General features: G+C 38.2%; 1 protein-coding gene across 3 annotated transcripts in view; it reads left to right on the forward strand.

The window, feature by feature from the left end:
* Positions 1-12500, forward strand: part of LOC133562159 (transcription factor HIVEP3) — a 166403-nt gene extending 153903 nt beyond the window's left edge. For 2 of the 3 annotated variants that reach the window (XM_061916083.1, XM_061916082.1), the window contains 2 exons: positions 195-856; positions 11236-12500. In XM_061916083.1, coding sequence (XP_061772067.1) covers positions 195-856; positions 11236-11727 — 1154 coding nt within the window. In that variant the 3' untranslated portion in view covers positions 11728-12500. The remainder of the gene's footprint in view (positions 1-194; positions 857-11235) is intronic. The other variant, XM_061916084.1, reaches the window with a different exon arrangement.
* Positions 12501-13337: the final 837 nt, after the last annotated feature.

Below are 13337 nucleotides of genomic sequence, written 5' to 3' on the forward strand. Positions count from 1 at the left end.
AGTTGAAGTGTACCTATGATGAAAATTACAGACCTCTGTCATCATTTTAAGTGGGAGAACTTGCACAATCGGTGGCTAACTAAATACTTTTTTGCCCCACTTGTATATAAAATGTAAACAATATCTCATTGAGCCTGTGCTTGCAATTGAATACATTGGATTAGTGAAACTGAAAGCATGTTTATGTTCTTCAGCAGCCCACGAGGAGCATGCCTGTTACTCAGAGGAGCATGAAGAACACCGGTCTTCCAATGTCGAGGAGTCTGAGGACGATGATGACAACGACGATGACGATGACGAAGACGAGGAAGAGGGATCGCACGACGACCCTCCTTCCTCCTGTTCATCCGACACACACGCATCGACGGGGGCCCGTTCCAAATGCAGCGGGCGCTCTCGGCAGTGTACTCCGGAGCCGGAGCCCGCGGGTCTCATCCCCAGTCCCGGCCTAGAAACGTCCCAAAGGGGGACTTGGCACAGCAGACGTGCCGCCTCACCGGGCAGCAGGAGAGCCCTGTTCTCCCGACGGAGCTGGAAGGCGTCGCCGAGAACTTTCTCCCCCAGCAGTGAGAGCTGTTCCCCCTGTCACAGTATCTCTCCACGCCTTGAGCTGTCCTCACCCGTCCACAGTCTGTCCCCGAGGACAGAGCTACCCTCACCCAGCCGGCAAGTGTCGCCGTCCCCTGAAAGAGGACCCTCTCCCGTCAGACCCGTCTTTCCTCTCCGTCCCATCTTGTCAGGCTGCTACAGGCTATCGCAAGCTAGGACGCCGCTTATGCCGGTTGGAGCAAAGCAGAGGACGCTTGGATGTCTTCCCTGGGAACACCTCAATACGAGGAGTAGCTACATGAAAGTGGTAAGTCCCTTTTCATATATTACCTCAAGTAGTGGTTTCAAAGTGTCTATTTGAGATTGGGTCGATCTTTGTTCATATGCTGTAGGTTGCATTGTTACTACAAAGGTGACAATGAGAGCAGACAAGCTCACACTTTTTTCCGGAAGTTACGTCCAGTCAAGTTTCCATTTGCTGCACGGCTGTAAGACCATGCATGCGGAACGGTAGCCGCAAGGCACCACCACAGAATGGCGCCACCAACCGCAGTCCGGCAATCCCCAACCCCGTTCTGTTGAGACTCTGTCGTGCAGACTTTTACAAGATCTTCCAAATCCTCACGGAAGAGTTGTAGTAAAGCGAACCACAAACAGTTAATTCACACACACACACACACACACACACACACACACACACACACACACACACACACACACACACACATTCTTGTATTTATTGTATTTATTACATTCTTAAGACCTCCGAAAAAAACCTACCTCTTTAAGACCACCCTTTCAAGATATATAAAGATTTATATTTACAACATTAATAATATATACATACTATGCAAATATAAAAAAGGTCAGCTTTTAGTTAATTCTATTTTAATTTTTTTTGTTTCTAATGGGTTTTTAATATTCACTATCTTTAATTATCACAGTATTTCTCTATATACATATTTATTTTATTATTTTTATTAATTTTGTCCAAAGGGGGCGCATTTCAATTTCTTACACACACTTGTTATTACATATGTTGGCCAGAAGGGGAGCACTTCAAATTTTTACACACACTTGTTGATTCATATGTTGACCAGAGGGGGAGCAATTTTAAAACCGACACACAGCCAATTTGAAAAATCCCTCCTTCTTGGGACCACCCTCATTTTGATAGATTTCCCCACCAGGGGGTGCAAATGAGACATTCTGTATCAGATGCAATGGTTTTCTCTATTGGGACCATGATTTCGTTCCTAACTTGTTCACCGGTCCTTATATTGAAGGTACTATTCTTAGTTAATGTTTCAAGAAGGGTAGAAATATAAGAACACACATACACACACATTCACACAACTCCCCTGTTTACCCGGCTTCCTTATCAGCTTGTATTTGACACAGGCCCTAATACAGCTGCCCAGGATATGCCTGTTTATTATTTTTCAATTTTTGACCCCCGAAATCAGCATTCCTCCTCCATTTGTGTCATTGAGGTGAAAATTCATCTGGAAACCTTTGACAGTTCTTGTTCTCAAATTTTGGTACGCGTACCCCTGGGGGTACTTGAAAGTATGCCAAGGGGTATGTGTGATGTTTTAAAAATATTCTAAAAATAGCAACAATTCAAAAATCCTTTATAAATATATTTATTGAATAATACTTCAACAAAATATGAATGTAAGTTCATAAACTGTGAAGAAAAAAATACAAGTTGACAGTTAGATTTTTTGTGGACATGTTCCATAAATATTGATGTTAAAGATTTCTTTTTTTGTGAAGAAATGTTTAGAATGAAGTTGATGAATCCAGATGGATCTCTATTACAATCCCCAAAGAGGGCACTTTAAGTTGATGATTACTTCTATGTGTAAAAATCTTTATATTTATAATTGAATCACTTGTTTATTTTTTAACAAGTTTTTAGTTATTTTTATATCTTTTTTCAAAATAGTTCAAGAAAGACCACTACAAATGAGCAATATGTTGCACTGTTATGCAATTTAATAAATCAGGAACTGATTACATAGAGCTGTATTTTACTTATTTATCTCTTTTTTCAACCAAAAATGCTTTGCTCCGATTAGGGGGTACTTGAATTCAAAAAAATGTTCACAGGGGGTATATCAATGAAAAAAGGTTGAGAACTGCTTACAATGGAGCCTATGGGAGCTGTTTATTTCTACCTTAAGAAAATATCCAAACACCTCTGTTAAGGTTGTATATACATGATGTAAGTATACATCTAATGTCGTAACGGGAACATCCTAATAACATTCATTATTTACATATTTTGATCATTTTTAGCAAACGCGGTGCATTACGTTTGTTTTTTCCTTCATCACCGATTATTACTCACTGCAGACATAATAAAACATCCCTTACTGCACAATGTCTGCGGCTGTCATTAGAATGCTAGGATGTTCATATAGTCCCATTTAGATTAAGAATGACTCATAATCCTCGCGGAAAAAGGGGAGTGGACCCAAGCGTTTTTTCGTGTTGTTCTTGCCGTTTCTGTGTCTAAATTGGGTGTCAAAATGTCCCAACTTGTCGGAATACCTACTCAGATTTTTTCTGTCCATGTGATTTATTCTCTACAATAAACTTCCACAAGCAAGATTGCAAGGAAGCAGCAGACAACTGGATGATGTAAACGTAGGGACACACGGAAGTGATTACGTCGCCGCTATAAACAGTTTGTCTGCATTAGCGCTTATATTAACAAAACCACTAATACTTCGTTAATAATCAAGTCATGACATGGAAATGGATGATTGTTGGTGCTTTTTGAATGGTTATTTATTCAATTTTATGAGTGAAATAGTGGAGCTCCCGTTTGATTCTCTGTAAGTGGACTTTTATTTACATTTATTTAATATTTGAAACGCTTTAAAAAAAAAATCCATCCGTCGTCATGTCTTTCTTAATGATTCAGAACGATAGGCAAAATTCCCAAAAAGTGCAGTTCCCCTTTAAGCCTTCAACAAGACAAAAAAAGGTAGGATTAAGTATTATTGTTATCTTATTGTGGCATTGTGGATCATGTGCAACATGCAGTGATAGGGACAACTTTTTTTATGCAGTCTCAATCAATCAGCGAGTGTGCAAGTGTACCTAATGTTGAGACCAGGTGAAACAATATATTTTGTGTTGAAGAAAAATAGCAGTGACGTTTTAAAGATTTATATTTAAACACAGTGCATTAAAAAAAAAATCAGATATATTTGGAGAGGGTGAGGCGTGGTTTCATTTGCAATCTGGGAAAGCATTCACAAACGAACATCCTGCAGACGGATTCAAAAACGGGTTATAAAAGCGACTGTGGCGCAAAACCTGTACCAAAGCAGATGCAATACATAGGTTTCTATGTTGAGTTTGGTGGCAAGTTACTTGTTCTGCAGCGACAACGTTATACTATTTATGGAATTCATGCAGCACAGCCACACTGTAAATGCTAACCAAATTAGGCTGCGGTGCAGACAACCAAACTGTCAGAAAGGCATTTGTTTGTTTGAATGACTGCTGCACAAATCAATTCATGGACAAACAGCTCCAACAGTGACTCACACTGTATTTACTGTTATGTGAACAGTGACCGACCGCTATTGCTTTTTTTGATTTATTTTTTTAACAAAAAAAGTAGACATTGCAAACGTCAGCATCAGAAAGTAAATCAGAATGATGTCCTCTGCATTGTAAAGTAAGATAAGATAATCACAGAATCTACCGTACCAACTACCTGAGTCCGTGTAAAAACCTATTGATTTCACTTCTGATCCTATACAGATTTTGGAGCACTGAGTATTGGCCAATATTGGTATTGATTCGTTACGAGTTCAGCAGGAATCCTAGAACGTAATTTTATTATTTTGTAGTGTGGAATGTTAGAAAAAGGTTTGATCAATGAACATTTTTCAGAAAAATGGTGGGTACATGAACACTAACCTTAGGGATGGCGTGGCGCAGTGGAAGAGTGGCCATGCGCAACCCGAGGGTCCCTGGTTCAATCCCCACCTAGTACCAAACTCGTCACGTCCGTTGTGTCCTGAGCAAGACACTTCACCCTTGCTCCTGATGGGTGCTGGTTAGCTCCTTGCATGGCAGCTCCCTCCATCAGTGTGTGAATGGCTAAATGTGGAAGTAGTGTCAAAGCACTTTGAGTACCTTGAAGGTAGAAAAGCGCTATACTTGTACAACCCATTTATCATTTATTTATTACTTTGTGTTTTGGTGACATCTAGTGGTCACGATAATTTATATAATTAAATGATGCGGACCCTTTTGTTACTGGATACTTTCTAATAGGCTTCTGCCTTAGAGACTTTGTATGTGTGACTAATATGGAACTGTAACTATTTGATACTTGTTTATATTTACAAATGCTGCATTGTTGTCCAATTAAAAACACGTATTATGTATGTTTAGCTTGTGTGCTATTGTGTGCTTAGCTGTTGTTTAGCTGCTAGCTCCTAGTAGCCTATCATTGACGGCTGCAGGTCTTTCTAGTATAGGAAGCTTATTTTCAGCTACTCTCCAAACATGAGTACAATGTATAAAGATCCTAGATTTAACAAAGAAAACATCACTTAGTGGAGTTATAAAATCCTCCATATTAATACGAAACAACAGAATGAAACTTGAAAAATGCCCTGGCAGTGGTTTATATTTCGAGATCGCTGATTGGCTCATTTTACTGTCAATCAAAAAGGCAGCCTCAGACAGATCATCCAATCATCATCAAGAAGCTCAGGGTCCAAGGCAGACGAGGCCACGCTCACTTCTTGTTGCAAATCCGAGCATTTATCCAGTGATTGTCTAGTTCAGTGGTTCTCAAATGGGGGTACGCGTACCCCTGGGGGTACTTAAAGGTATGACAAGGGGTACGTGATATTTTTTTAAATTATTCTAAAAATAGCAACAATTCAAAAATCCTTTTGTAAATATATTTATTGAATAATACTTCAACAAAATATGAATGTAAGTTCATAAACTGAAAAGAAATGCAACAATGCAATATTCAGTGTTGACAGCTAGATTTTTTGTTGACATGTTCCATAAATATTGTTGTAAAAGATTTATTTTTTTGTGAAGAAATGTTTAGAATTAAGTTCATGAATCCAGGTGGATCTCTATTACAATCCCCAAAGAGGGCACTTTAAGTTGATGATTACTTCTATGTGTAGAAATCTTTATTTGTAATTGAATCACTTGTTTATTTTTCAACAAGTTTTTAGTTAATGTTATATATATTTTTCCAAATATTTCAAGAAAGACCACCACAAATGAGCAATATTTTGCACTGTTATACAATTTAATAAATCAGAAACTGATGACATAGTGCTGTGTTTTAGTTCTTCATCTCTTTTTTTCAACCAAAAATGCATTGCTCTGAATAGGGGGTACTTGAATTAAAAAAATATTCACAGGGGGTACATCGCTGAAAAAAGGTTGAGAACCACTGGTCTAGTTCGGCTGCAGAGGAACAACACACTCTATGCTCCCCCGTTGAAGTCAATGGACGCTCAGCTTCAACACAGTTGAATGCACTGTGACGCTACCACAATGAACGAGAGGAAAGTTAGAGATAGTAGCTGATTCTGAACAAAAGTTGAACGCATTGTAGCGCATATAAGTCAATGAAATGGAAACATAAAAATACATATTTGACCATTTTTTTTTTATATTTTAGAGGAAGCTGAGCTTCCATTGCAGTCCCACAGCAATTGCCACTGTAGTCTATCGCCCTCCCCTGATTACCTTTTGTAAATAACTTAAAATAAAATATGACTAAAAATACGAGAAAAGACAAAATTTGTGTGCTTATTGGAGGACATTTAAATGTTAACTGACTGTTCATTTTTGCACAGGTAAACACACAGCATGACTGCTTGTATCGGACATCTTTGTGCAAGCCGATACTTGCATTGTTTTAGCTGATATCGGACTGTTGTCAATATCGAAATGGGAAACCCGTTGATTTTAGGCACTTCTTTCATGACCGTGAACTTCTTGTGGTTTTATTTGTGTACAAATTATAAATACAAGTGGAGGGAGGTGTAGTCAGCGCTGCCTGCAGGAGGAAAAGTCACCACCTCTGTCCGTGGTGCTGAGGACAGAGCGCCATCAGACGAGGGCGTGATAGTGCTGACGGCGAGACACAGCTGGCAGGTGATTAGATTTCACAGGTGGTAGGTGTTAATATAATCATCTGTTGTCCTTAACAGTAAGCGGCCGGGAGCAGGAGGAGGAGGAGGTTACAGACGTGGTTGAAAAGTCACGTTCTATTAGGAGAGAAAACTTTTGTTGACAACTGTGTCATTAAAACCTTATTAAACCGACATGCTTGGCTCCGGTGCCGTGTCTGACAGTGGGACTGCAAGGACGCAACCTCCACAATACATTTATCACACAATAAGGGATTATCACTGGTTTGACGCATCACAGCATATCATAGCAATTTGCAGATGCCATACAAATATGACGTCCTTAGGTAGTCTAAGAGTTGACGTTAGATACATCTGATTGGAGGATTTGGAGAACTAAGCATGTCGGTGGCACCAATCAGTCCCTCGAGGATTTTGCTTTTTTTTGTGACTGTTGCGGACGAAAATGCCTGAGTTTGCTGCATCTTTTTCAGGAAGTTCTTTGTAATCTACGAGGATGACAGGGGATGCAAAACAATAATAGTGCAATACTTTTTCCTAACATGGTCACAACTGCCTAGTTTCTCTTGTTACATTCTTATTTTACTGTTATATTTGTATTCCCATTGTTGCTTTTTGTCTTTATTCTTATTGTAATATGTTTCTATTTTGTTTCCATTTATACCCCTATTATTTACTTTTTAAATGTTATCCTAATTCTGTACACTGCTGCTGGAATTTTAATTTTCCTAAGGGAACTATCCTGAAGGAATCAATAAAGTACTATCTATCTTTCTAACTATCTATATTGTATCTCCTGTTGTAGTTGTAATAAAACATATCGGCCGATAGACATACAATACAGGGTAAAGTTTAGACACACCTTCTACTCATTCAATTAGTTTTCTTTATTTTCAGGGCTACTTACTTTGTAGATTGTCACTGAAGGCATCAACACTATAAATTAACACATGTGGGGTAAAAAAAGGTGAAATAACTGGAAAACATGTTTTATGTTCTAGTTTCTTCAAAATAGCCACCCTTTGCTCTGATTACTGCTTTGTACACTCTTGGCATTCTCTCGATGAGATTCAAGCACACCTGTAAAGTGAAAACCATTACAGGTGACTACATCTTGAAGCTCATCGAGAGAATGCCAAGAGTGTTCGAAAATGTAATCAGCGCAAAGGGTGGCTATTTTGAAGAAAATACAATATAAAACATGTTTTCAGTTGTTTCACCGTTTTTTGTGAAGTACATAACTTCACGTATTCATTCATAGTGTTGATGCCTTCATTGACAATCTACAATGTAAATAAAGTAGTCATGAAAATAAAAAAAACTCATTGAATGAGAAGGTGTGTCCAAACCTTTGGCCTGTACTGTATATCAAAATGGCAAATGTCGGCGCTGATAATCGTTCACTCCCTATCGCACACGTGTGTGTTTTACGCTTGAAAATATTAATCCATCTTAAACATCGATTGAGAGCATGTGTGAACTCTTGACGGAGATCCATGGCAGTCATTTTTGTTGGCAAATGAGCATACTTGGCAACCTTGAGACCTCCGAATTCGGGAGATGAGGGGGGAGAGCGGGGTTGGGGGAGGGTGGGGGTGTCATGGTTTGGTGGTGGGGGGGTGTATATTGTAGCGTCCCGGAAGAGTTAGTGCTGCAAGGGATTCTGGATATTTGCTCTGTTGTGTCTGTTGTGTTACGGTGTGGATGTTCTTCCGAAATGTGTTTGTCATTCTTGTTTTGTGTGGATTCACAGTGTGGCGCATATTTGTAACAAAGTTAAAGTTGTTTATATGGCCACCCTGAGTGTGAACTGTATGGCTGTTGACCAAATATGCTTGCATTCACTTTTGTGTGTCTGTAAATACCGCATGTATTATCTGATTAGGCCGGGACGCTGTTTGTATGGAGGAAAAACGGACGCGACGACAGGATGTAGAGCAGTGGTTCTCAACCTTTTTTTAGTGATGTACCCCCTGTGAACATTCTTTTAATTCAAGTACCCCCTAATCAGATCAAAACATTTTTGGTTGAAAACAAGAGATAAAGAAGTAAAATACAGCACTATGTCCTCAGTTTCTGATTTACTAAATTTTATAACAATGCAAAATATTGCTCATTTGTATTGGTCTTTCGTGAACTATTTGGAAACAAATACATAACTAAAAACTTGTTGAAAAATAAACAAGTGATTCAATCATGAATAAAGATTTCTACACATAGAAGTAATCAACTTAAATTGCCCTCTTTGGGGATTGTAATAGAGATCCAACATTTCTTCACAAAATAATAAATCTTTAACATCAATATTTATGGAACATGTCCACAAAAAAATGTAGCTGTCAACACTGAATATTGCATTGTTGCATTTCTTTTCACAGTTTATGAACTTACATTCATATTTTGTTGAAGTATTATTCAATAAATATATTTATAAAGGATTTTTGAATTATTGCTATTTTTAGAATATTAAAAAATAATCTCACGTACCCCTTGGCATACCTTTAAGTACCCCCAGGGGTCCGCGTACCCCCATTTGAGAACCACTGATGTAGAGGACGCTTAAGGCAGTGCCTTTAAGGCACACCCCCAATATTGTTGTTCGGGTGGAAATCGGGAAAAATTTGGGAAAATGGTTGACCCGGGAGATTTTCGGAAGGGGCTCTGAAATTCGGGAGTCTCCCGGAAAAATCAGGAGGGTTGGCAGGTATGCAAATGAGAGCCCATGAGAGATCATCATCATACTTCAACATCTCTACCACGTAAACCCTGCCACTTTGCTCAGTCGGCATTGCTAATAAAAAAGTCTTCTCAAATGCTTTGGCGTGGTTTGAATGAGCATCGCGACAATCTGTGTTTACAAACTTGTACGAATGAACGCTTGTCTGCTCAGTGGCCTCGTGGTTAGAGCAGGGGTCACCAACCTTTTTGAAACCAACAGCTACTTCTTGGGTACTGATTAATGCGAAGGGCTACCAGTTTGATACACACTTAAATAAATTGCCAGAAATATCCAATTTGCCCAATTTACCCTTAATAAATAAATATTTACCCTTAATAAATAAATATATATATATATGTATATATAATAATTGGGTATTTCTGTCTGTCTTTCCGTCGTGCATTTTATTTCCTTTTACGGAAGGTTTTTTGTAGAGAATAAATGATGAAAAAAACACTTAACTGAACGGTTTAAAAGAGGAGAAAACAGGAAAAAAAAGAAAATTTAATTTTCAAACAGTTTATCTTCAATTTCGACTTTTTAAAATTCAAAATTCAACCCAAAAAAGAAGAGAAAAACTAGCTAATCAAATCTTTTTGAAAAAAAAAAAAAAATTATTTATGGAACATCATTAGTCATTTTTCCTGATTAAGATTAATTTTAAAATTTTGATGACATGTTTTAAATAGGTTAAAATCTAATCTGCATTTTGTTAGAATATATAACAAATTGGACCAAGCTATATTTCTAACAGACAAATCATTAATTCTTCTAGATTTTACAGAATTTTTTTTAAAGAAATTCAAAAGACTTTGAAATAAGATTTAAATTTGATTCTAAAGATTTTCTAGATTTGCCTGAATATTTTTATTTTATTTTAATCATGATAAGTTTAAAGAAATATTTCACAAATATTCTTCGTCGAAAAAACAGAAGCTAAAATGAAGAATTAAATTGAAATGTATTTATTATTCTTTAATATTATTATTATTAAAGAATAATAAATACATGTATTATTCTTAATAATAAAGAATATTATTCTTTAAAAACAGTTTACTTGAACATTGATTTAAATTTTCAGGAAAGAAGAGGAAGGAATTTAAAAGGTATATGTGTTTAAAAATCTTAATATCATTTTTAAGGTTGTATTTTTTTTTCTCTAAAATTGTCTTTCTGAAAGTTAAAAGAAGCAAAGTAAAAAAATAAATGAATTTATTCAAACAAGTGAAGACCAAGTCTTTAAAATATTTTCTTGGATTTTCAAATTCTATTAGTTTTGTCTCCCTTAGAATGAAAAATGTCAAGCGAAGCGAGACCAGCTCGCTAGTAAATAAATACAATAAAAAAAATAGAGGCAGCTCATTGGTAAGTGCCGCTATTTGAGGTATTTTTAGAACTGGCCAGCGGGCTACTCATCTGGTCTTTAGGGCTACCTGGTGCCCGCGGGCACCACGTTGGTGACCCCTCGGTTAGTGTCCGCCCGGAGATCGGCAGGTCGTGAGCTCAAACCCCGGCCGAGTCATACCAAAGACTATAAAAATTGGACCCATTACCTCCCCTGCTTGGCACTCAGCATCAAGGGTTGGAATTGGGAGTTATATCACCAAAAATGATTCCCGGGCGCGGCCACCGCTGCTGCTCACTGATCCCCTCACCTCCCATGGACTGATCAAGGGTGACGGGTGAAATGCAGAGAATAATTTCACCACAGCTAGTGTGTGTGTGACAATCATTGGTACTTGAACTCAACTTGAACTTTGTCTGGCATCAGTCACAATAATGAACGATGCGCTCCCCCCGCAGGACAAAGGCGGTACTGCAGGACCAGGACAACCCCTCCTGTTTCCGCCTGCATTCCGTCTCTCCACATGCGAGGCCTACGTCGGCCACCCAGCGGCTGCAGCGGACAACATCTTCAGCCATCTTCCAATGCACTCCCAGCAGGCCAAGGTCCCTTATCTGATGATTCCCATCGGGGGGATCCAAATGGTACAAGCCAGGCCACGCTCCAACCCTTCCACCCCCTCGTCCCCCATGTCTCCTTCCACGGAGGGGCCCTCACCAGCCAGGTTTGACTCATACTGGGGCGGGACCCCAGGACCTCAAGGGAGTCGGGCTCCGGGAGGCGAGCGCTCAGAAGGCAGCCAATCAGGACCGCGCGGCGGCAACGTGCCGACTTCGGAACTGGAACGGACGGACTCAAAGCAATATGGCAGCTCGCGAAGCTCCGCCCACGAGGGGGAGGAGCCACCTTGCGGAAGTGAGCAGGTGGCTAGAAAAGACCAGAGCACCTAATAACGTCTTTTTTGCTTTCTTTTTTTTTTATACCGTTTTCAATACAATTGTTAACTTAAATGTTTGGCAATATTCAGGTTTGTCATAAAAAAATTGCACTTTTTTTTCTTTGTGAACATTTCTGTAAATGTATATAAAAAATGATATATGAATATAAAGTATCGATACTGGTAATCTTACTGTCTGTTGGAATATGTGTAAAGGTAATATAAACATTTGTAAATGACCAAAATATTACATCTTAGAAAAAAAATCTTTTTTTTCCCCCCAGTATTATACTCCAATTGTAGTTGTGCCTTTTCTGTCCAGGTTTGTGTATTGAGCTGTACAGTACAGATAGAACATGAGAAGGCTGTGAAATTTTATATTTGTGTCGATTTATATTCGGTGTTTTCATTCTTAATACTGTCGCTTTAATTCCAGGGTAACCAAGAGTCAGATGGATGATTTATTGAAGGAGCAGCAGAAAGCCGTCACAGGGAATGCACTGAAGTTCTATTTTTTAATCGTATGAGACTCTGGATGAGGTTTCTCTCCACAAGGACAAGCGCCTCTTATTTATTGTTGACAACCGCCGTTGTTGTCCTTTCATTTTTTTTTACTCTCTGTTTCTTTTCTTACATTTTTCATGATGTTCTTGCAATTTGAATCGGTGGATAAAGATGAGGGATATCGACCGGTACCGAATGGATCAAGTGCCCTGCAAATTTCACACACAGCCAAATTTGCAGTCATTGGGAAAAATAAAAGAAATATCTATATATTGCACCAAACGGTCTTCAGGTTGTGATTTTCCATGCTGTGTGTTTAAAATAGATCTACGATATCAATGATATTGATAGGGTCGACGATAGAGGTTTTAACATCGTTATATGCATGTCGGTGACTTGTGTCCTCGACAAAATGCAGCGTCCTCGTTTTTATGGTGGCAAATAAACTGTTTCCTACATGTAGCATTATCACTGGAGGACTAGCTAAACATTCTACACTACGAACTGTAGGAGGATACAAGAAGCCATGCTAACCATTAAACAAGGTAGGGTGAATCGATGCCAATATCTACAGTATAGTATCAATATAGGGTCGATACTACAGTGCTGAGTGATATATTTATGATCACAACATATTTTTGTTAGTGTTTATAAAAACTCATAAAATAAGTCATTGGACGCGTTAAGGAATAAAATGAGAGTCAATTGTAGTTTTTACTTATGTTTAGTTCAATTGACTTTATTTTGCTTAATATATTGTTTGTAATGATAGAAAATAACAAATACATTTATATATTTAATTGATTTAGTTTCAAAGCTATCCTTTATTTTGTTTAATTATAACTGTGATCAAAAATTTAATCATTTAATGATCCTTAAAAATGTTTAATTATCAGCATTGGCATGGCCGATAATGCCCCTGTAACTACTTGGTATCGGATCGATACCCAAATTTGTAGTATCGCCCAAAAACTAATGTAAAAAAAGTAGCTAGTTATTAACAGTAAATTAGCAAGTTGATAAATAAGTTTTGACAAAATAATACAATTGGAAATGACGCAATATGTGTTACAGCAGCTAAAATGCAATTTAGCTGTTACAATGGCTCCCATGGGAGCC

This window comes from Nerophis ophidion, linkage group LG11, assembly GCF_033978795.1.
Source record: "Nerophis ophidion isolate RoL-2023_Sa linkage group LG11, RoL_Noph_v1.0, whole genome shotgun sequence".
Classification (NCBI taxonomy): domain Eukaryota; kingdom Metazoa; phylum Chordata; class Actinopteri; order Syngnathiformes; family Syngnathidae; genus Nerophis; species Nerophis ophidion.